The sequence below is a fragment of the Equus asinus genome, chromosome 13, assembly GCF_041296235.1.
Source record: "Equus asinus isolate D_3611 breed Donkey chromosome 13, EquAss-T2T_v2, whole genome shotgun sequence".
In the NCBI taxonomy this organism is placed as follows: domain Eukaryota; kingdom Metazoa; phylum Chordata; class Mammalia; order Perissodactyla; family Equidae; genus Equus; species Equus asinus.
Window position 1 is genome coordinate 49,472,939 of NC_091802.1, and position 24,583 is coordinate 49,497,521.

Consider the following 24,583-nt stretch of genomic DNA (forward strand, 5'->3'; position numbering starts at 1 on the left):
AGATGTAACTATTGGACTCAAGTCCAAGAAAAGAAGGTGGGAAAATCAAATATTGCATCAGTGGGACAGATCATTATTCATTATTTCTGTTTTTCCTCTAGGTATAAATCACAAGATTATAATATATCTCAAAAAAACACTTTGCAAAAAATTGAAAAATTGTATTCTAGAACATTTGCCATGGGATTTTATTAGGTAATGAAATGGACTGTTAGAACACATTTCTTCCTTAATTCAGTTTAGTATAAGAAAAGTTGGGAATTAAGGCTATTAATTTAAAATTATCCTCAGTAAATTCATAGACTTGTCTAACTGAACTCAGTTGCACATATTTTCATAATTTGCTACCTTTTGTCCAGTTGTGTCCAATGAGCCATTTGTAGGATACACTGCAGTTCAACTTTAGAATTCAGTTAAGTCACACACGGCATGTGCAACAAATTTATTAATTCCATCTCATCTCAGGTTAGGAGGAAGAGAGATAAAGAAACAGCTGGAGAAGACATCAAGACATTTACATTCATGCTCACATTCACACACCTCTTCATCCTGCTCTGGCATGTCCTTCCAACGACTTCTCTTCCACTTTGCTCACTTGTTTCTATCTTTAGCTTTTAGAGAGATGAATGGGATGAACCACCAACCTTTCTTTTACTAGCCCAGAGACCATCAGTTAGTTGAGCACAGACCTGATTGTATTCTGGAGGGAAAGGGAAACCCATGAATCAGAGAAGCTCATGATGACAAGGGCACTCTGACTCTGGTCTACCTGTGTTGGGGAGACTTGGAGACACAGCTGTGTGGATTTTCCTTCATTCGTATCTTCATAATCGTATGGATTATATCAAGCATCCAGGTACCTAGCCACTTTGGGGAAGTATCTTAATCAAACCAACAACATGCCATGAATTGTCCTCAAATCACAGTTTAGTATGATCATAATCCACACCCCAATCAAGAAAAGGATACAGGGTTGGCACAGAGTATACATCATGAGTGAAGAGGACAGAATAGGTATTTTACTTTTCCGATGCTAAAAATTGTGTTAACAAGAATTTGAAAGTATTGGTATAGGGGCTGTCTCTCCCACACTCACAAGGACAGACCGAGTACCTTTTTCAATTGGTAACTGTGCTTCCTCTTATTTCCTTTCTATCGTTTGGTTTCCAAAAACATGTGACAAACTTACCTTTGTGATGGATAGATATTGTTCTGGGATTTCTTAAATTTAAAGCAATCATTTCTGTGGTAGGAAAGATAAGCTTTCATTTTTTTTTCACTTTAGATAACTTACATACGACAGGAATATGAAACAAAATTCAAAGGATTGATGCCAGCGTCTCTAAGACAAGAACTTGAAGACACTATTTCCTCCCTGAAGTCACAGGTAATTACTAGAATCAAGGCGTTTTCCAAGGGTCTAGGTGGTATGCATATCTTAATAAGTTTGATTCTGAACTGATGCCGGAAATCAATGTGTCGTCATAGTATAACCTAGTACCCAGGATTAATTGGTTTTTGTTTGGGGAGTTTTTTAGAATTTTTTTCTTACTGGTTGAAGAACTCATTGTATCAATAAGCTTTTCTTAAAAGCACCTTTGAAATTGAGAAGTTCAGTTAGGGTCACTTTGATTCATTTACAGCCCACGTTCCAATACAGCCTCACCCTTTTCTTCTTGGTGCCAGGCCCCAAATGCCATCCTTAGCACATTGCTGCTTCCTCACTGGGTGAATGTGCAGAGAAATCAAAAACATGGTTAAGTTAGAAGCATTTCTATTCTGGTGTGTTTTATATGGTTGCTAGAGATAAGATGCATTTTAAATTCAAGGCAGAATAATAACAAAGTATTCAAACAATTAGGTTAAATATTTCTTGCTGAAATGTGTAGCTCTTGGTATAGTTCATAAAATATAATATGAGAGATAAAATTTATTTAAATTTAGATACTAATTAAAAAAACTTCCAATGTAAGTTTTCACTATATATTCCTGTAAACGTTTTATATATTGCTGTATATATTTTATATACTGTTAGTTTTATATATTGCTGGTTTTTTAAAAACTAGTGTTTTAACTCTAACATAAGAAAGAGTTCACATATTCCTGTTTCTAATACACTTAGAAAGTTAAAACATAGTTTTTTCTGGAAAATCGCCCTGAGGGAAAGATTTCTTTGCTGTCTGTGCCAAGAGCAGTGCCTGTCACATAGTAGATGCTCAGTAAGTTTATTTAGGAATAAAACAAATGATGTAGTTTGATGATATTCACATTAGCTATTCATAATGTGTAAGGTGAAATGTGGAGCAAATTTTAGCTATTCCTTTTATATTCCCCTCAGTAAAAAGTCTCTTATCTGAAAACGAAGTTTCCATTATATCAATCCTTATGCTACTGTTGGCTATGACTTCTGGAGGTGAAGAAGTTGTTTTGCTGTGCTTTCTCCTGTATGTAAAAATGAGTACTACAGGAGAGCATTCACGTAGAAAGGGTTAAGTCATCTTTATTTACATGAAAAGCTCTCCTCGAGGTGTGGTTTACCCATTAACTTTGCAGGAAAGCTTCCATAGGGTCAGCCATGTCGGACCTGGCACCTTCAGAGGAGGCTTTTTTAAGAAAAAAGAAAGAAAGAAAGAAATCTGATATCCACCTGCGGGGGTTCTGTTATCATTCATATCATTTCCCTGTAATAAAAGCCACTTCAGCCTCCTAACACTGGATGTTGACCCAGAAAGAGAGGGCTGCCAGCTGCATTAGGGCCTCAGAATTGGCAGCTGCACAGAGGAGTCACAGGCTATGTAGTAAGCAAATTTAGTTTGAAAGCACAGGTGCCTGTGTTTTTTGAAAATTGTTGGAATTCCAATTGCAAAGCACAGTGGGGGAAGGGAAGTTGAATCAGTGTAATCCTTGCATCTGTCAAAATTATCAATTGTCCTGTGGGTCATTTGAGCAATTGGATAACATTAAGACCAGGGTAATATTACAAATAAGCAAAACCAAGCGGACCACTTTGATATATACCCATTTAGAAAGACGGCTTTCCTCTCTTGCAAGCATGTTTTCTATTCTGCCAGCTGTACTCTCGTGCATAACTATGTTTCAGAATCAACCGTTGCCATGGTTTCCGTTCAGACCAAAGAGGCAAGAATAAACAATTCCAAAGTGATCAAACACCACTGACTCTTGATTACATTAAGCCATAGCATAAGTTATCCCCAAACCATTTTCATTTGGTTGTGTAAGGTGCTTTTGAATTTATACCTGATATAGGTATCTTTAATAGTATAGAAATTTATTCTTCAAAATAATCAAACCATGTTATCAAGGTCTGATTCAAGAGAATATGCTGAGCAACTCCGTTTCCTCCATCCCCCAGCCCCTCAAGAGTGGGGCCGTGGGGTGAAGGCTGCCATGAGCTCTGCACTAGGCAGTTGCTACTAGTCATTTCAGTCATCCTCATAACCTTGGGAAGTAGCTGTCATTAATCCCATTTCGCAGATGAAGCATCAAGAGCTTAAGTAATCTTCCTAGAGCCGTAGAGGCCAAGCCAGGAATTGAACCCAAGTTGGCCTAACTCCAGACAAAGCCCAGGCTCTTTCCATGACAAAATATTGTCTCTCCAACCCCAGAGATCCCCAGGGTGGAGTGAGGCTTGCAGGAGGCAGTAATGTTCTTTCCACTCACTCACTCATTCATTCAACAGCTAGAGAATACCAGCTACGTGCCCAGTTCTGTACAAGAAACTGGGGACACAGAGATGAGTGAATGTCATCCCTGCCCCAGAAGAGCTCTAAGGTTTGGGGAGATATGAAAACAGCCCTCAGGCAGTTCGAGAAGTGCACAGCATTTGCCTGGAGCAGGAGGCAGTGAGCAGTGCGGGATGAGTCCAAGAATTCAGTAGGAGAGGTCACACTTGAACCAAATAGTGGAGGATGTACAGGTGATAATTAGCCAAGCATTCCAAAGAGAGAAAATGGCCTGTGCTGGACAGCAACGTGTGAAGGACTTGGTGTATGAGGTGGTGATGGTGGGAAGGCCACGAGGAGAGGTAAAGCCTTGAATACAGGCTAGGGCCAGATCAAAATGGCTCTGCAATAAGGAGTTTGAACTCAATTGGGTGGTCTCTGATGGATTTTCAGTAGGGATGCGATATGACCAAATGTAAAAAATACAACATTGACTTTCAACAAATCCTCTGAGTTTATCTAGGGAATTGTCTGAATTTAAATAAAATCCTACCATGACATTTGCACAAAATTGCCATTTAAGCCACATTTGCCTCTTCTCATACAAGATGTCTTTTCTAGGTTAACTTTCTGCAGAAGAGAGCATCCATCCTTCAGGAAGAACTGACTGCTTACCAAGGCAGAAGGTACAGCTTGTGACCAGAATGCCTTCGAACATTTGTATTGTATTGTTTGTCCCTGTGAGTCTTAAGGTTTGAATTTAGTCTTTATTAAAATGCTTAAACATAATATAAATTTTGAAAAAAAGACTATTTTTGTAAACAGCCTGTCTTGGAGAAGGCCCCCACCTCCTGTAATCACAGTGCTTGGTCAGTACTATCAGAACAAGATGAGAGAATCCGCGGGTGCCTGCAAGTCCAGGCTTCACCTGCAGAGTCACGACAAGACATTGTCCTGAAGCCCAGTTAGAGGGTTAAGGAGACACCGTCTTCCTTTTAAGATAGTGAGATGATGCGACTCTTACTATGGTAGTCCACATCCTCAGAGCCCTGTGGCCCTTGGAGGTTCCGCGCTGCTGCACACATTCTCTAGACCAAAAGAGAGAACCAGCTTAGTGATGTTGCGACTTCAGTGCCCCCAGTGTGTACTGCTCGGGGATACGTGAGACCTTTTTAGCAAAGGTTCCCAGGGACATCACTGACATAGATTATGTTTACCTGCTCTAATTCAGTCAAACAGACTTCCTTTTCTTGCAGTGAAAGACTGAACCACTTATTTGGCCTTCAATTAAAAGTAAAAACCTTGTGAATCATTCACTTTTCCAAAGATTCTGTTGCTTGGTATAGATAGAATTTGACACTTTATAGGAGTAAATGATGAAATTTTGATATGAAATATCCTTTTTAACCTCTATCCAACTCTTCCTGAATGAGAACATATTTTTTAATTGCTATGCCCATTAAACCTCGAAAAAGTCATAACTTGTTGATTTTTGATTTTCAGGTAACTGCGTGGAGACTTACCTGAGGAACACGAGAGTGCAATGGCTTGAGCTGCCTGGGCTGCGCTGTGGACTTCTTCCAGCAGGTTTGCAGATTTGGATATTGTAAAGTAAACTGTGAGATCAGTGGCTTTCTTTTTAATGCTTAAATGTAATTAAGATCATAAAAACATACATCATTCATATGCTAATGGGGTGGTTTTATTTGTGTCTGACTAAGTTATTTTTTTTAACCTTCCTTTATTTCTGATTTCCATATTTGTGTGCATTTGAGTGTGTACTGAGAATTGCTTATATTGGGAAAAGAAATGATTTCTTATGATATGCCTGGTTAATGATTTAGCATAGAATTTTACCAGTCGCGTATGATCAAAATCACGTTTGTAGTATCATATCAAAATTTTAACATGTTTACATTGTTTTCATGTTCATGTTCATATATTATTAAAATATTATTTTGTACTGATCAGTTTTATTTCTACTTTTTATTGCACCTCATTTGGTAAAATAAGTATGACGTATACATGGTATTTTTCCCTAGAAACACAGTCTCGAATTGTACTATGAGGAAAAATACCTTGTCGTGTCAAAGATCAAATCCATAAGTAGCATACTTATTTAGAGTAAAAGCCACTGGGTCATCTGACATCAGTCCGAGTACTTGTCATGTTGGTCTCCAGTCTGATCCTGGGACTCCAGAGGCAGAATAGTGTATGAATTTTATGCAGCAGCTATGGTTTAATGTTACTTTCTTCATCTCTCTTTTTATGGTTGTTGTTTTAATAATAATAATATCATTTGACAATCCTTAAAATGCCTAAAATGTAGGGGTGTGTTGGGAGGACACTCAACACACTGGCAAGTGATGGCAGGATGAGCTTTGATTGGCCGTGTTTCCTTGTTGAGAGAGTGTGGTGTTGCACCCGTGAATGGGTGTTTAAGTCTCACCTGAATGCCAATAAGCAGTTCTGTGGTTTGCCAAGGAAATTTTGAATTGCTCTGGATGGATGCTCCATATTCTTTTGACCGTGTTGTGATGCATGCCATGGGCCCTTTGAGACACTAAAAATCTGGACCATAGGCAGGGCTGTAGTCATCTGGTTTACTGTAAAGGACAGGGCAGAACATTTACTTAGACTTTTTCAAAATTCTTTCCCACGCCCATCTCTGTTGTTTGCTGCCCAGGGATTAATTACCCTTTTTTGTACTGTAACTGAGACATGGAGATGATAAGGACATAACAGGTTTTACAGCTACTTCCAAATCCAGGGCCAGGATCAGCATAGACACCGCCTTGTGCAGACCATCAGTAGGCGGCCTCGCACTCTTACACTAAATCGTTGCTGTCCAGTCACAACTCGACCTGGTAATGTTCACCCTGATACCTCCTCCAGGAATATAAGTCTCTGTACTTTGAAGGATAAGATTTTTCTTGCACATACAACAAATTATAGCACTAGCTTAAAGAAAATTCAGGAAAAAGCAAAATTGTAGCAGGGCTGTTAAAACCACCTAACAAATGAGGACACTTGGTACTCAGACTGTGATTTAGTACTCGAAAGGGAAAGATTCAGACTACGTGATTAATTTTAAGTGCTTCTATACAGACCATAAAAAACAGGTTGAAGCTCCACAGCTTTCATTAGTAAGGTTATTAGTTGCTTGAAGTAAAAATGCTTTGTGAATTGTATTGTATGCTGGAATTGGAACTCCCACTCAAGAATATTTGTTTTCCATGAGTAAATATCAGTAGGTGTTTTGGAAAGCTGCCTGCTATTCTTTCTTTTCCTTATTTCAAGGGTTATGAAATTACAAACACTGGTGAACCTTTGACATTACCCAGATCCTGTTTCCCTTCTGAAGCATGTCGTATACGTCTGGGAGCAAACGTACCGAAACTTTAGGTCGGTTTGATTGTATGTGATAGGAATAGGTGGCTGAGACTAATGTTTTTGTGGATGTTCTCTGATAGAGGAAGAGAAAGAAAAATTGCACTTGGCTTATTTAAAATTCCTTACTGCGTGTATAAATGGCTACTGGGAGAAAAAGCAAGTGCTGAGGAAATAAATTATAAACACTGTCCCTTATTATAAAATCATCTAAGATTTCATCCTTTCTTTTATCTGGTGGAAGATCAATTGTTCATCACAAGCACCTAATTTAGTTACATTTCAAGTTATTATTACTGGCTGCTGCACCTGAGTCAAGCACCTGTGCTTTTTACATTTCAGCATGTAATTGTCAACAGGTAGTGGCTGATAAAGCATTTGGAACAAGCTGAGCAGAAGGCAAGCTGTGGGATCACAGTGTTCTTGGGGTGTGTTGTTATCCAGTTATGGGGCAGACAGGAGAAGGGTTAACGTGGACATTAGCTGTCAGTCATGGGCACACATACTGGTTTTGTTTGACTCCACGATTTCTGCATCACCAAGCAGTGAGCCACCTAAGGGGTCTGACCCCTGATTTTGCAACCTCCCCGCTCAACAATCAACTCCTCAGAGGGCAGCGATCCAGGGGCACAATGGAGGAAAAGGACTAAGAGAGAGGGAACAGAATGGATGGACCTGCCTCATAGTTTGCACAAGAGAATTGACTGTGACTCAAGGGAAATAGTTCAGATTCAAATGTTATCCTGTAATGTCGCTATCAACAGTGATTTCCTCAGAAACGGCCATATGCTTATGATGGTGAGCAACCTCAGTAAAGAAATCTGCAGAGAAAGTGCACAAAGAGGAAACTGAGTTTGAATTAACAATTAACAGCTCTCATTGAAGTGTATCACCATCCACAGAAGGCAGTGGTGTTTTAGCTTTCTTTCTAAGAGTAAGAAGGAAAGGTAAAACATCAAAAATGGTGGGAGAAAAGTTTCAGAACACAAGGTCATTTTAATTCATAGTTTCCTTAAAAGAACTCTCTCTTCTCAGCTTTCATATTTTGTTCAGAAAGGTCGTCTCTTTTAAGCCTTGTCATTAAAGACGGTTTGCTCTTTAAAGTGAATTATCAAAGGGTGTAGAAATTGCAAGTTACTGAAACTAAAATGCGTGATCAATTTTAAGTCTGCTAACTAAAGCTTACTTAAAATTGGATGTGCTTTTGTCCCGGCAGCCCCTTTGATAGCACCAGAAAAAGATACAGCCTTGGTCAATCCAAAGTAGGAAAAGAAGATAATTAGATAAAACTTCTTTTCAACTCTTGAAGTGGGTCTTGCATTTGGAGACTTGATTAGGAAGCTGTGGCACAGGCCGTAACAGTGTTTGGAAGTAAAATTGAATATCCCAGATTTCGACCTATATTAACATTCTTCACTGTATTGTTTTAAGAACTGAATCAAACTTCAGTTCATATTATTTACCTCTCACGTGGAGGAACAGAAATGGAGTTTGTAACCTAAGGCTGAAGGAATTTTAAAATCTGGATCCCTCACCAATATCTAGTTCAGTTGAAAATTCACTCTTCTAGACAATTCAGTTTTACGCAAGGATCTCCATCGGGCAAATGTTTTAAAACCAAAGGCCCAAGATATGGCTATAGGTTCTGCTGTTTTTAGAACTGAGCTTAGTCTAGACATCAGGCAATAAGTACTCTTATATCCTCTTTGGGAGTTTACCAATTAAGAGCGGTCTTATGGAAAATAGCTAGTTGGACACAAAGACTTGATCATGGAGCAGAAAGAGAGGGCTACCTCGTAGGAAGGCTGATACATTTAACTAGCTAAAACTGTGTTTACACGAGAGAGATCATCTTGTCCACCCTCCTTTACTTCAGCTAGAAAGGGGGTTAGTTCACAGGTGGAGCCTGCGAATTACCTTTGTTTCCTTGGGCAATTCTCTTCACCTATCTGGGCCTTACTTTTCTAATCTATCACATAAAGGGGTACAACTATACCCCTTGAAGATCCACATTGACATCGCTTGCTTAGTCATTGATTCATTTAATAAATAGTTATTGATTGCCTACTGTGTGCTGGACAGTTAACCACTCTCAAACCCAGTGACTTTAAACAATAATTTATTGTCGTCTCTCTCGGTGCTGAGGGTGTTGACGGGGCTCAGCTAGGTTGTTCTCACTTGAGTGTCATACAGGTGCCATCAGACGTTGGCTGGGATACAGTCTTGGGAGGCTCAGTGGGCTCAAGCCTGCGATGGCTCACTCTCATGGCGGCTGTGAGGAGCCTACAAGAGCAAACCCAGCAAGAGACCGGACACAGAAGCCACCAGCCATATGAGGCCTGGGCCAAGAAATGGCACAACATCTCTTCTACTGAGTTTTGTCACAGACAGAGCCAGAGTCAAGGAGAGAGGACATAGGCTCCAGCAATATCAAAGAATCTGTGGCCGTCTCTAATCTGCCACACCCTTTGGTAAAGAACCATCCAACTTTCTTTAATCCAGAATCTCCTAAAATAACTTGATTCATGGAATCATTTTTTAGGTTTTTATGTGGTCCACATATTTTATTATACAGAGTTCTGTGAAATATTGATTAGAATAACCCAAATCTAGGTGATTGCTAAAAAGTTCCTGCCTATTCAAACATTCTGTTAATCTACATTATATTTCTACAATCACAGGTTAAATGAGCGAGTTGGAAACACTGGCGCTGTAGCCCTGAATCAGGAGTATTCAATTAGGCCATGTCTTGCTCTGTGATTCTTTTGAAAGACGGTAGCAACCACAATTGAATGTTTCTTCCAGCTTTTCTCTGTTTGGGGCTTGGTATGCATTGTTTATCGTAATTATCTTAGCAAGTGTATTATTATAAAGGTCCGCCAAAACGCATACCCTGTGCTTAGCGTGGTGTGTCCTCCTTTCGTGGAAATATCAGGCACATGGAAGGATGTGGACTTGATGAGCCTGCGAAGGAAAATTTCCTGAACCACAGAACACTTAAAAACTACTCAACTAGTAGAGCACAATCATCGAGATAAACAAATGAATCAGCCTCCTAATTGCCCCATTAGCTTTCTCACCACTCCTGAGTTATCTGTATTTATGCCACTTATTCCAGCTCCTATATCTCACTGTTCTTAGCCTGACCCTGAGTGGGGTGGATGTCAATATGTAAATGGAGCCAAGGATCCAAGTATAAGAGCTGGGCTACGTTCCGCCATCTAACTCTCTGAATCTTACTGGACGATCCATCCAACCTTGTGATCAGTGTGTGTCGTGAAAACATCAAAACGGTTGTTTGACTGCAATTCAGCTCTGTTCAGCAAGCAGAGCCTGACAGTTTAAGGGTAAAAGGAAAATAGAAAAGACATCATTTCCTGAGGAAGAGGAAATATTTTCCTAACCGCGTGGTGGAGAGTCCCGAGAATCTTGCACTTTCTGCAGAATTATCTTGACATCGACTGCAATGTCTCAAAAGCGAGTTTGCATCTCCCGGTTTTGCCTCGTGAGTTGACTGCAGCTGTCACTTACCTGACATCAACCCTGATGTTGCTCTTCAAGTTATGTGTAGACTCCACTGAACACTTTTGTGTTTCCTAGCTACTGCAGCATCACAGTCTGTGTGAAATCCTTTTCAACACTGATAATTTGGTCCAATACATATCACTGTGTTTGCAATAAAAATATTTATCCAGGCCGGGCGCAGTGGTTACTGCGTGAAGAAGCCTCGGCAGGATTGCCTCATCGTGTCTCCGCCTGCTCCTTCTCAGCGTTAAGGATCTGGTAGCAGTTTTCTGCCTAGAGTGATATTTCTTACAACGTTAGGGAACCTTTCTCGGACTGAGTTCCCACTTACGTTATCTGACTTTCTTCAGTATTTTTATTTATGCATTTGGGCATGTGAATTTGGAAGCTGCTGGAATACAAATTGGGTGGATTAAGGGAATTCTTTTTCTTTTAAATCCTTCCTACAATCTTATTTGAAGTGTGTATGTGTGTGTGAATGTGTGTGTATCTGTGTGTATTGGTAAATCCATACACTTTCAAAGGCACATATATACCTTTTTTCTTGTAGTGTCAAATTTTTTTTGAATAGACTCATTAAGATAGCAAACCTAGGTAGACTGCCTACTGCTGGCCCCTGCTATTAGGTACTTCGCCTAGAGCGATGCAATGTTCACTCTCTCTGCCTTTGTATTGGTAGAGGAGAAAGATTAATTGGCCCCATCTCCATCTCACATGGTAATTATTGTTCTCTCTGTGATATCACGTCTGACATATGAGGAGCATTTTCACTTCATGCAAACAGTGAATTGAGCTCAGCTCTTCAAAAGTTGAATAAATTTGCTCCAAAATTAAGTATCCCGCAGACCTTTGCTGAGCGCCGTGTCTGTCCCAAGGATGGAGCCTGGGACTATTAGACATACCGAGATGCACAAGACCTGTTCCTGGCCTGTGAAGAGCTCATGATCCACGAGGGAAGATGGAAATATAGAAAAGAAAAAAACCCTGATAATGCAAGAGACAACATGATCTTTGTGTAAGAGAAATGCTGACTATTGTGGGAATTCCAAGGCAGTAGCAACATTTAGAAATCAAGTCTTATAGGAGGAGGTGACTTTTAAGCTGGACATTGGAATAAGAGTAGGGTTTCCCTAAGTAGAAGTGTGGGGAGGGGCATTCTAGATGGAGTCATAGCCAGTGAAGTTGTTCAGATGATCTGGATCACAATGTGATCCCAGGAGAAAGCAGTACGAGAGAAGATTTCAAAGGTGTGTTGAAGTCAAATTACGGGAGACAAAGGGAACCGCATTTACTGACCACCTACAGTCCTGGGCTGGTCTCTACACGTGTGGTTAAAGGCTTTGGAGTCAGAGGGACCTGGAACTGGGCAAGTTGCTTAGCTTCTCTGTCTCAGTTTCTTTATCTTAGAAAATGGAGGAAACAGTAGAACATGGTTATGAAAATTAAGTGCGTTAAAAAGTCTAACATGCAATAAACATTCAATATATGAAGGTTATTTTTATTTTCTAACAATCTTCAATAAAATCATGGGATAAGTAGTATTTATACTTTAGGAAACAGAAGCAAAAAGAAGTTTGGAAATTTGCCCAAGGTCACATTTCTAATATGTGATGAAAACAGAAATTGGAATTCTTATCTCTGTCATTCATTCATTTTTGCTCCTTCCGCTATATTGTATTAGAAAAGACAAGAGACTGGGGACAGAGAAAAGGTTAGGAAATGTGTGCAGGAGTCCCATACGTTGGACCAAATCCCCAGTGAGAGAAGCATCTCTCTGTGAATGGAAAGTAGGTCAAAGAATCAGTAGCTGCTGTGGCACCTGAATGAATGAGATGATTGTGAAAGAGAAAGAAACCAATGTGGACCAAGTTTGCTAGGCTAAAAAGATGCGGGGCACAGATTTGAGTGGGAGAAAGAATGATGAGTTTGGGTTCAGAAGTACTGAGCCTCATCAGGTGACTAGAAACCTGGGTCAGGGCCCAGAGATTTGTCATTCAGGAACGTCTGGCTGAGAGTAGATGCTGAGAGAGCTGATGGTTTCACCAAGAAGGAGAAAGGTTTGGGGGAAACAGGAGGAGAGGAGAGAGGTAGGAGGGGACCAGGAGGGAGTGTACCATTTGGGAAGCTGAAGAAAAGAGTTTATAAAAGAGAGGTAGGGCTAAGGAGAGGGTTGGTCGCAGGGTCAGACCCAGGGTGCTTCTAGGAGGACTAAGAAAAGCCGTTGAGTTTGCCCTTGAGGAAGAAGTCCAGAGGTGCAGTGGATTAGAGGAGATGATCTGAATTCCTTGAGGAGCCAAACTGAAGGGCGTGGTGGCTCCCAGACATCTCGGGTCCTGAGCTGAGTGGTGGCGAGCCCGGTACAGTTCTGAGAGCTCCTTAGGGATTGGAGGCAGGCTTTCCTCCTTTGATTCTAGTAACAGTTTGCGGTTGGCAGTGGTTCCACCGGACACAAACCCTACAAAAACACGGGAGCTTCTGCAGGCCCGGCCATGTGAATGAGTATTCGGGTTTATTTCTGAAAGTTTAGGGAAATGTTTGGAAAGGTCACCTCTTCTCTCTCATCGTACAGTTTGTGCCAATTTGTAAAATGTTTGGAGTCTTTAAATGAAGTTAGCCATTTTGCAAACTAGCCCTCGGGATAAATCATGATAATGAAATTGAGCATCCTCCAGGGATGTTCCTCTACGTTCAAATATTTTTGTTTCTGATCCTTACTGATAGGAGATTATCATTGGTTTTCAGGCATTTTTATTTTTACAGCAAAAGTCAACTTGAACTTGATATTTAGGTAGAACTTAGCCTTGAGTTGGTATACTTGATCACAAAATCACGCTTTTTAATGCCTAGCCTCCCCTCCACCCCCCAAAAAACAAACAGTAGTTAAGAAAACCAGGCAAATTATTGTGAATACATTTTGGAGGTAAAGAAGATTGCATTAAAAACAGAGCAGTGTGGGGCTGGCCTGGTGGCATAGCAGTCAAGTTTGCACGCTCAGCTTCAGTGGCCCAGGGTTCCTGGGTTCAGATCCCAGCCACTGACCTACGCACAGCTCATCAAGCCATGCTGTGGCAACATCCCACATACAAAATAGAGGAAGCTTGGCCCAGATGTTAGCTCAGGATAAATCTTCCTCGAGCAGAAAGAGGAAGATTGGCAACAGATGTTAGCTCAGGGCCAATCCTCTTCACCAAAGCAAAACAAAAAGAACGGAGCAATGTAAGGACAGTACTATACAGACTTTAGTATTGAACATCAAGAGATGAAACAACTATTTTAAAAGGGAAATTAAACATTAAAATTCTGGAAATATAGGTAAAACTTTCTTACTACATAAAAGCATTTTGATACCCTAAATTTTTTTGGAAGTTCTATAAATGTTTACCACAATGTCTAGAAGCCGTAAATGTCTGTTTATTTTTTTGTATAGTTTGGCACCAAAATTTCCTTCATGCCAGTACTGAAAATTACTAATAGGGACTTACAAAGAAAATAAGGCAAGACATTATAATTCTGTCAAAAAAAACTTAGATTATAGTCTCATTTTAGAGGGAGGGAGGGGGAAAATGGCTTTTATCTGCTAAGAAAAATTGAGAATAGGACATTTAGTCACCTTATAATCTCCACTCGGGAGTGGGAGGGTGTAAATGCTTTAAATTTGCTGCCTGCCCTCCAAAGAAGTGACGAAGGGAACCTAACTTTGCTCGGTGCCCTTGAGCTGTTGGGAGAAGTCAGTCAACTCAAGCTGGCCAGACCGTGACTTCTCCCGTGTCTCAGGGTAGGGTCCCCCACTGGGAATTTCTAGAGATGACTGTGGTGCCTAAGTGTGCCACCACTAATCTAATGCTGGATTTCTTTTTCAATACCAGCATATGGCCCTCCCAGGTACAAAAAACAGAAGTTGGAACCTAGTCACAACTTTAAAGCATGTCACTATTTAGCCTGTCCATTGCAGAGGTCAGCAGTATAGAAGTGAGAAGGTTTGTAGGCATTGACTCAGGGTTTTTCCACTGCTGGTATCCTAAGGTCGTGCCACTCTTCTGCCAGATGGCATCAGCTAAAAGCAAACTGAGAAATGCCATGGGTAATTAGGAGCTTGATTTTCAAATACTTACCACTCTAGTGCTGGATAGGATGTGCTTTCCGCTCAGGCACTTCAGGAACAAATGGAGAGGATCCCAACAATATTATGGAGAAGTCTTGAGTTTTATTCCTAGAACTGTATGTAAAACTGGGAGTAGCATTTATCTTCATCTGAAAGGAGTCTTTGGGCCAAAAATAGGTAGAGTCTTATTTCAGATTAGCTTCACTGTAATGCCATCTAAATAATTCCATTTTATATACTTAGATTTTATACTGTAATTCCTACTTGGTCATAATGGTTTTATCTATGATCATGCCCCTTAGGGTAGCTGAATTTTACATTATGCCTTCTGACCACAGAGAAGAGAAAGTATAATTCTACTGTGTCTTCAGCCAAGTTATTAAATATTTTATTGTGCAAGTATAGTTCCACTGATGGACAAATCCAATTTCCAACACTGGTTCAGTTTGCCTTTAGGCTAGGCACTTAAACTCCGTATGCCTTAGATTCACCATCCAGATAAATAGACAAGAGAAAATGATTATAGGTTTATCAAATTAGTGTTGTGTTTAAGATATAGAAGTCTCAGTGTGGAAGTCACTTAGGCCGTCTTGAAAGGGAAAGCCACCTCCAGCTGCTAGAGACAACGCTTCACATTCATCAGCTTGTCTTGGTACCTATCCCTGCTTTAAGTTCTTCTCTTAGCCTATTTAAGACCACTACTAACCACAAAAACATGTATTTCCTAAATATTTACATGTATGGCCTAAATTAGTTGGATATACAATCTACCCGTTCAAGGTCGAGGTTGGTAGTGATTCATCTGATTCCCTCTGCAGCTTAGAAAAAAAGATCTTTTTTGCAACACTTCATTTAAAAAAAATCCATCAAGTATTAAAATGTCTTCATGCTTCACTATGTCTAAGAAAAGCAAATGTGATGTGTGGATTCTTCAATCAACGAAAGGATAAAGAAAGACCATAGTTTTGGAAATAAAGCATTTAATTAAAAGGAAGACATCTTATTTGATTGTGAACACAATTTCAAAGAATGCAAAAAATATTTGTAGCGTGTGTAGAGCCAGTTTCTCAGTTGTGAGGGGATGTGATAGGCTTATTTATGAAGTAGAAAAATTGTGATGGTGTATTGGAAACCTAATCAGTTGCAATGAATCCTTATGCCTCAGAATTAAGCAGTAGTTTAGGCCAAAGAACTACTCTCGTAAACACAGAAGAACATGAGGCATTTTCAGCACCACTAAAGCAGTTTCATTACTTCTGGAAATGAACTTGTTGGTTTGAGATCAAAATACAGGATAAAGCTTTAAGAGTCTATTTAGAAGCATCAAAGAATTCCACAGAAGAGTTAACGAAAGGGAGCAATGGACTCTTCTCTCCCCCAGCAATTCCCACTCAATGGATTTCTAGAGCGTTCATGCACATTGTGTCCATAATAACTGTTTTCTAGAGATAACCCTAATTTTGAACATAGTTCCAAGGCCCTTGGAGCAATGGAAAATGCTGATACAAAGATACCATTTTCTGTCCAATATCATTGGACTCATATTTTAAGAAATCTCATCCAACCCAGCTCATGAAGAAAAGACTTCAGAAAGGAGTATTTATGATCTTGTGTTTAATTTGATTGAGTGACTTTCCTAAGATCAAAGATCAACTACCAAGTGGCCAAATTAGGTCTAAAATCCAAGTTTTTGTTTTCAAAACCCATACTCTTTCCCTCATTGCTTGTTCTTCCCTCGCCCCCATAGTATATTAGACACGTTAATTTAACTTTGTGGTGATATCAGCCAAGCCCTTTTCTTACAATGATCATGCTTGGCCAATGTCCACTTACTAGTCTTTTCAGTACTTTATGAGTCTTTTGATCTAGAAAGGCTGAAAGGTCTAGCCCTTGGTAGCCCTGGGAACAGTGTCAGTTTAGAAATGTGCTATAAGACATCAAAGCTTAATTTCATAAACCATCTGATAAGATGTTTTATTGGAGAGCAACACTTGCCAGAGTCCCAAAGAGTGGTATGTGCAAGAGTCTGCTCTTGGGCAAGAGTGTGAGAAATGAGGGAGAATTGCGAGAGCTGAGTCCTGGCAGTGCTCTCTGCTCTCAGCAATTCCCCTTCCGTGCCTGGGCCCTGGGTTTCCTTTCTATTCTCTAGAGAGGTGCTCTTCTGGGCAGTAGGAAAAGGGTGCATGAGGGAGTTGCTTCCTTCCAATGTCAGCCACTGCTGGAACTGAATAAGGAAATTCTTTCTCTTTGGAATTTCATTTCTTTTCCGTCATTTGCAAGATTAGAGTGACCGTCCAAGGCAGACCTTCCCTTCCCCTTGAAGCTGGTGGGTCCTCAATCCGGCAAGACTTCAAGCAGTGGTGTCAGGGAAGCAGCAGGGAGAGTGAGAGATTGCATGGTGCAGGCCCTTGATCTGTATCTCGCAGGTCCTTTGTAACTCTGAGATTCTGTGACAAAATCTTAGGATGCGGATTAGTAGCTATTCTTGGGCAATGGGAGGGAAAAATGTGAAGCAACTAGAGAGATCTTTGATATCCAGCCAGACATCCTCACATGGGGACATTATTAAAATTGGGCCTTCAAAAAGACTCAAAACGCATAAGGATTTGGCTTTTCCATTGCTGACGTCTCTGATTTTCTGTTTGGAGATGATGGAAACACAACTGAGGGACATGAATGGAATGTTGCTGGTTCCTGGGACAGTCCAAGATGTCACTCAAGAAGGAAAGAGGCAGAGCCTCCTGTTTTCCAAATTGAGTCTCCCTGTTGCTCAAGATAGATTCTCATTTTTTGCTTGAAATAAAATGCTCCAAGATGGCATAATATGCAAATCACATCTCAGGGGCCAGCAGCTTCTGGACCCTTCACAAGTGATCAGGAGGCAGGATTACTTCAGAATACACCTGGAGCCCCATCTCTTCTGTAGTTTGCACGTAGGTTGAAAAAAGGGATGCCAACACTTCCTTGAGAGCCCGACCTTCGTCGCTGGCTGTGTTTCCTCCTGAACAACGGAAAACATGCCAACTTTGAACTAAAAACACGTGTTGATCAATTCTAATTGGAAATAATCTATTTTCTGAGGGCAAGCCACTTTTGCAGGCATTTCTCCCTGAATCTTCACAACCACTCTGAGAGGTAGATATTACCACAGTGTTTGGCTATTTCAGCTCTTCTGTACAGATGAAGAAATGAGGCTGAGAGGTTATTTTCCAAGGAGAAACAGTCCTGGTAGTGGAACAGGGACTCGAAGCCAGGTCTGTCTGATGAAGACCTTTCCACTAACCCAGCTAGAGTGGACAGGGGGCCTCACCCAGGCTGCACATTAGAATCATCTGAGAAGCTTTTAAGATGCACCCAGGCCCATTTCCCACCCTAGACCAATAAAATAAAATGCTCAGTGCTGGGGCTGAGGCCTGCAAATGTTTTAAAAGCTCTTGGATTATTCTAATATGCAGCCGGGGCAAGAGCCACTGCTAGAAGACCTTCCAATCCCAGACTTGATAGAGATTTCCAAGAATCCCCCACAAAAGATGGAGAAGGACCTTCCCTGGGACGAGGGATTCCACCCTACATGTTCCCAAACCGGCCGCTAGACAAAGGCTTCAGCGGTGCTGTACAGTGCTCCCTGTTGGATGGAAGCACACCCACTGCCCCGTGGAATGAGGTTTCCTGTGAATGTGGAAGAGGCGCATCTGTCTCAGCTGTCGATATTGGGAACATAAATCTGTGAAGGTAAGAAGTCCCCTCTGCACGGCTTGGCCACTTGGCTGCCTGTGGGTGAGAGAGGGGTGGGGGAGCCTGGACTGCTTCAAAGTCCAGATGCCAGGGCAGCCCAGTGGCGTAGTGATTAAGGTCGTGCGCCCCGCTTCGGCACCCCAGGGTTCGCAGGCCTGGATCCCGGGCGCGGACTTAGCACCACTCATCAAGCCATGCTGAGGCAGCATCCCACATAAAACAGAGGAAGACTGGGGCCCGCCCAGTGGCTGAGCAGTTAAGTGTGCACGTTCCACTTCGGCAGCCCGGGCTTTGCTGGTTCAGATCCTGGGTGCGGACGTGGCACAGCTTGGCACATGCCATGCTGTGGTAGGCGTCCCACATGTAAAGTAGAGGAAGATGGGCATGGATGTCAGCTCAGGGCCAGTCTTCCTCAGTGAAAAAGAGGAGGATTGGCAGCAGTTAGCTCAGGGCTAATCTTCCTCAAAAAAAAAAAAAAGAGGATGACTGACACTGATGTTGGCACAGGGCCAGTCTTCCTCAAACAAAAAGAGGAAGATTGGCAACAGATGTTAGCTCAGTGACGATCTTCCTCACAAAAAAAAACCAAAATAAAACCCAAAGTCCAGTTCACTGACAACCAGTGTGAACCTGGAGCTGCCAGGTGGTGCCTTCTTTCCTGCAGACACTTTTATTGCTCTCATTACCCCTTGCATTGGGAATGAATCAAACATGCCCATACATCTGCCTCTCCCAGCCTGAGCTGGGGCTTCCCCTAAAGTCCCCCTCTCACAAGAACCTGTGTGATTGCATCTGCCAGCCCTTGGTGCCAGCAAAGAAACAAAGGCACTGTCCTCAGATTCCCTATCCCTCCCCAGAGAGTCTCACTGATAGAGACAGAAAACCTGCCTCATAGGGTAGCTGTAGGATTACAGGCAGTAATGCAAGTACTATGCCGAGCCGGGGCCTGGCCCTGGCAAAGCCCCCATAAGTGATGATGGAAGCAACGGTGACGAGGAGGAGGAGGAAGCCATTTACTTTCCTGGTTTTCTTCTCTGCTTTGGTGCGCTCTCCCTTCTGCCAACCGCAGTGCCATGTTCTTAGGAATACACCGAGTCCAGGCCCTTCCACTCTGGGAGGGGAAGTATCCACCACTGCCTATTGACAGCATCCTGCACCCAGACTTTTCCTGATCACTCCCTTCACTCAGAGTTCATCTCAGGACTGGCCCATTCCTGACCAGGGGACAATGGGTGCTGAGGAATCTGCTTCTCTTAACAGCACACCTGGCCAGGGCAGAGCATGACGAAGGGAAAGTAGCCTGACTCTGATGCCTGAGTTGGCTTCGGATCCTCGTCCCAGCATTTACTAGCTCTGTGACCTTGAAAGTCAAGTTGGTCCCACTGACTTTAGTCCCTTCTCCTGCATAACGGGGTAAAACTCCTGCATTGCACAGGGTTGTCCCGAGCCTTAGCCCCCCCCATCCCCCGATTTAGTACCCCACCAAGGTGACACATCGCCCCAGCTCAGACAAGCTACTTACATCTCCCGAAGCTCAAGCCATGATCTTGGGGATTCATCTGGTCAATTGAATTAGTGGACAACTACAATGCCTTTTCTTTCATTAAAAACCAAGGGAAATTCATATACCTCTATTGTTATAAGGGGCTAACATAGGCACTGGAAGTATAGAGCAAGCACAGGCCCTGGAGATTAACTCAGATGCGATGGGATTTCTGGATGGAGTAGATGTGGAGTGTAAGGAAGAAAATGCGAGATGGCTCTAAAGTGTTTGGCCTGAGCAACTAAAGCATGTCTTTGCCCTTAAATGAGATGGGGAGGCTGCAGGTGGTGCAGGTTGAAGGGAACAATCAGGAGCTCAGTTTTGATTAAGATAATTTCTGCCATGTCTGTTCAACTTTTACTCAAACCCATCATGTTTATAAAGTGCCCAATACAGCACAGGAGGAACTCAGTGAGTAATTGCTGCTGTTTTCATTGTCACTGTTACCACCACCGCTGCTCCTCCACCTTGAATCCTGCAGTGATTAGAACCTTAGAAAAGGTCAAACAGATTCCACTGACCCCCCTCGTCATTCTTGCCATGGTGATTGGCTATTTCTCCTCATGAATATGCATCAGAGAAGATACTAGGCTCCCTTCTGAGGGGATCTCAAGCCCAGGCTGAGCAGCAGCTGACCCCCTGGAGTTTTCCTTATGTCAGGACCTTGTGTGAGAGGGAGGTGACTCAGACCAAAGTCACACTGCAGCTTTGAGCTTCAATCTAAGGCCCCAGACAGAAGTGTCAGCAAGGACCCCTTTGCTCTCTGTGAACCAAAACACCTTCTTCTTCTTCACAGAGCCGGAGCTTATGACCGCAGAAAGGGATCTGGGTCAAATGGCAGGGCCCTCATCCATTTGAAGATAAGGAAGCTGAGACCAAATTACAGGAAGGGACTTACCCAATATCACACAGCCAGTTCGTGGTGGACACAAGACTAGATGTAAAGTTTTTAATCTCCAGTCTACCCCATAGCTATTTTCAAATGGCGCTGAATCATTTTCCATAGGTTGCTGTGTTTCTGGGTGACGTGGGTTTTTTTGTCGTTGCTGTTTTTAAAGCATGTTGTAAGCTCATTGAGAGCAGGAATTCAGTTCAGGTCAACATTTGCTGACCTTTGATTTTGTGCATGGTACCTCGGAAGTATAGATGATGCGGTCTCTGTCCTCAAGGATCCCCAGTGTTTACCTCAATACCCTGCCCTTACAGATGCTCAGGAAAATTTCAAATAGGAGTATACCCAGCTGTCTCATCAGATGCCATTCTCCTTGCCACCACCACCTCGGCATACACACACAGAAACATACATACACCCCAGATGTTCCAAGGCGTAAGACTTACCTTTACATCACAATTTCTAAAATTCTTTTGGAGATAAAGACCATAAAGATTGTGTCAACTTTCAGTTCCAGTAATGGAGGAGCAGCTTGTATTGAACTAACCCTCTGGAAGAAAACAATGATAAACTCTTGACAAAATCATTTAAAAAAAAAAAAGCTATTTGGGGGCACTGGAGAGTGGCCAAAATCAGGCATAAACTGGAGGGTATTCAACCTTTGAAAGAAGGGAACAATACTGAAAGCCACATTTATGTAGTTTTCCCCCTGAGGACAATCTCCAGTCTTCGTGACGTGGGGAGACTAGAAGTCAAGCAAAAGTCACATTCTTATTTCTTTGAGGTATCAGAAGACATACTTGGGGCTGTCAGAGTGGCTAGAAATTGAGGGGAAATCCAGGGAAAGAGGGAGCCATAGATGGAGAGCCTCAAAATCTGTGTATGAACTTCTCTCAAATTCTTGGCTGACCTCTGAACTGTCAATGTGTAGAGAGACCCCAAGTAACTACAGAAAGCAATAGCTGGAAGGATGAAAGAACAGAGCAAATATTTCAGCACTGCTACTACAGAAGAAATACTGTTTAGAGTTTGAGTCCCATCAAGTTAGTTGCCTACTTAAAAGAAAATCACTGTAATCTTCAAAGGAAGATAAAATCCAGTCCCTTTAGCATCTAAAGCACAGTGTCTAATATACAATAAAAAAAATAACTGGATGTAAAAGAAAACAAAGTATTATTTTATTCAAAAGAAAAAGCAATCAAAAGAAACTGACTCTAATGTGACTCAAATGTTGGAATTAGCTAACAATGACTTTAAGGCAACATTTATAAATATGTTCAAGGACTTAAAGGAAAAGATAGTCATAATGAATTAAGAAATGGAGAATCTGAGATGAGAAATAGAAACTTTTTAAAAACATCAGAAATTCTAGAACTGAAAATTGTATCCTAAATGAAAATTTTGCTAGACAGGCCTGACAGCAGATTGAAGGTAGTAAAGAAAGGTCGGTAAACTTAAAAATATATCAAGAGAAAGCAACCAATTTGAAGAAAAGAGAAAGTATATTGCAAAAAATGAACAAAGACTGTGATTTTTGGAGCAATAACATGGGGTCTAACATATGTGTAATTATAAGTACAAGAGAGAGAATGTGAAAGAAAAAATATTTGAAGAAAAATAATGGCTGAAAATTTAGTCGGTTTGGTGAAAACCATCAATTTACAGATCAAAGAAGCTCAGCGAATCCCAAGCAGAATAAATACTACAAAGAGACCACACCTAGATGTATCATAGACTATTGAAACCCAGATATAAAGAGAAAGTCCTGAAAGCCGCTAGAGAAAAAAGACATAACCAGGAAACAACATTAAGAAGGAATGTGGGACTGGCTCGGTGGCGCAGCAGTGAAGTTCAAACATTCTGCTTTGGCGGCCCGGGGTTCACTAGTTCAGATCCCAGGTGCACACCTATGCACCACTTGGCAAGCCATGCTGTGGCAGGCGTCCCACGTATAAAGTAGAGGAAGAAGGGCATGGATGTTAGCTCAGGGCCAGTCTTCCTCAGCAAAAAGAGGAAGATTGGTGGTGAATGTTAGCTCAGAGCTAATCTTCCTCAAAAAAAAAGAGACAGACCAAATAAAAAAAAAAAGGAATGAATTCTTTGGGGGCCAGCCCCATGGCCAAGTGGTTAAGTTCACACGTTCTGCCTCTCTGGCCCAGGGTTTCACCAGTTTGGATCCTGGGTATGGACATAGCACCACTCATCAAGCCATGCTGAAGCGGCATCCCACACAGTAGAACTAGAAGGACCTACAGCTAGAATATACAACCATGTACTGGGGGCCTTCGGGGAGAAGAAGAAAAAAACAAAAAAAGATTGGCAACAGATGTTAGCTTAGGGCCAATCTTTAAGAAAAAAAAAAAATGAATGCTTCTCATCAGAAACATGTGGGGTGCGGGCTGGGGTGGGGCAGAAGACAAAGGATCATCTATAAAGTGCTGAAAAGAAAAAAATGTCACATTCTTCCAGATTGTTTCCAAAACCATCATTTAATCCCTACTCCTTCCCTATCAGCCTGACTGCTTCTGCAGCTTGGTGTGAAGAACATTGACATGTGTGTGTGTGTGTGTGAGTTTGTGTTTAGTTCTATGCAATTTTATCACATATGTGTCTATTTTGTTTCATTTTGGGTTTTTTTGTAATAGATATTTATTAGTATAAGACATGGTTTTGTGCTGAAGAATTTATAGTCTGTTTAAGAAGACCAAGGCAACACATAGGAAAAATTAGAATATAAGTTTAGGGAATGTTTTTGTTTTGTTTCATTTAGCTTTTTTTATTGAGATATAATTTACATGCAGTAAAGAACACACATTTTTGGTGTGCTGCTTGATTAATTTTTGTGTGTGTGTACATCAGTGTACACACAGATCGCCACCTGGGTGACGCACTCCTCCCCTAGTAATCATCCTCTAGATTGAGATGCAAAACATTTCCATCACCCCAGAAGGTTCCCTCGTGCCCCTTGCCAGTCCGTGCCCACCACCAGAGGTAACCACTGGTCTGACTTCTATCCCCAGAGTTAATTTTGCCTGTTTTATACTTCGTGTGAATGGAATCATATAGTGTGTCCTCTTGTGCCTGGTTTCTTTTATTCAACAAAACATCTGTGAGTTTTAGCTACATTATTGTTTGTATTCATAGTTAATTTCTTTTTACTGCTGTGTAGTATTCCATTGTATAAATATCCTATAGTTTATTTATCCATTCACCTATTGACGGATATTTGGGGTTTTTTTTTTCCAGTTTGGCACTATTATGGATATAAGTGCTATGAATATTATAGTACCTGTCTTTTGGTGGACATACGCAATCATTTCCCCTGAATATGTACCAGAGGTAGAATTACTGGGCCATAGGACAAACGTATATTTAGCTTTAGTAGATATTGCTAACAATTTTCCAAAGTGGTTGAACCAGTTTACACTCCTCCCAACAATGTGTGAGTGTTTCCACTGCTGCACAGACTCGCCAACACATGGTGTTGTCAGTCTTTTTAATTTATGTCATTCTGGTGGGTGTGTAAGTTAGCCCGTTGTAGTTTTAATTTGCGTTTCCCTAATGAGTAATGATGTCGTACGTGTTGTGTCATCCCAGGTCCTAGCATGGACTGAGGGGTAGATTAGGGACTCAGAGTTGTGGATTGCATTGAGCCAGCTCATTTCCTGTGCAGCCCTTCACCCACCTCCACCCTATCTCAACCTTGCAGAGAG

The 24,583-nt window shown here is 41.5% G+C and overlaps 1 protein-coding gene across 9 annotated transcripts in view; it reads left to right on the forward strand.

The window, feature by feature from the left end:
* The window catches only part of CEP112 (centrosomal protein 112), a 504,767-nt gene that overhangs the window by 445,803 nt on the left and 34,381 nt on the right, over positions 1 to 24,583 (forward strand). For 7 of the 9 annotated variants that reach the window (XM_014847643.3, XM_070483475.1, XM_070483473.1 and 4 more), the window contains 3 exons: positions 1,286 to 1,387; positions 4,305 to 4,369; positions 5,187 to 5,652. In XM_014847643.3, the coding sequence (XP_014703129.2) occupies positions 1,286 to 1,387; positions 4,305 to 4,369; positions 5,187 to 5,190 (171 nt within the window). In that variant the 3' untranslated portion in view covers positions 5,191 to 5,652. Of the gene's footprint in view, positions 1 to 1,285; positions 1,388 to 4,304; positions 4,370 to 5,186; positions 5,653 to 24,583 lie in introns of those variants that run through there. The other 2 variants (XR_011493899.1, XM_070483471.1) reach the window with 2 other exon arrangements.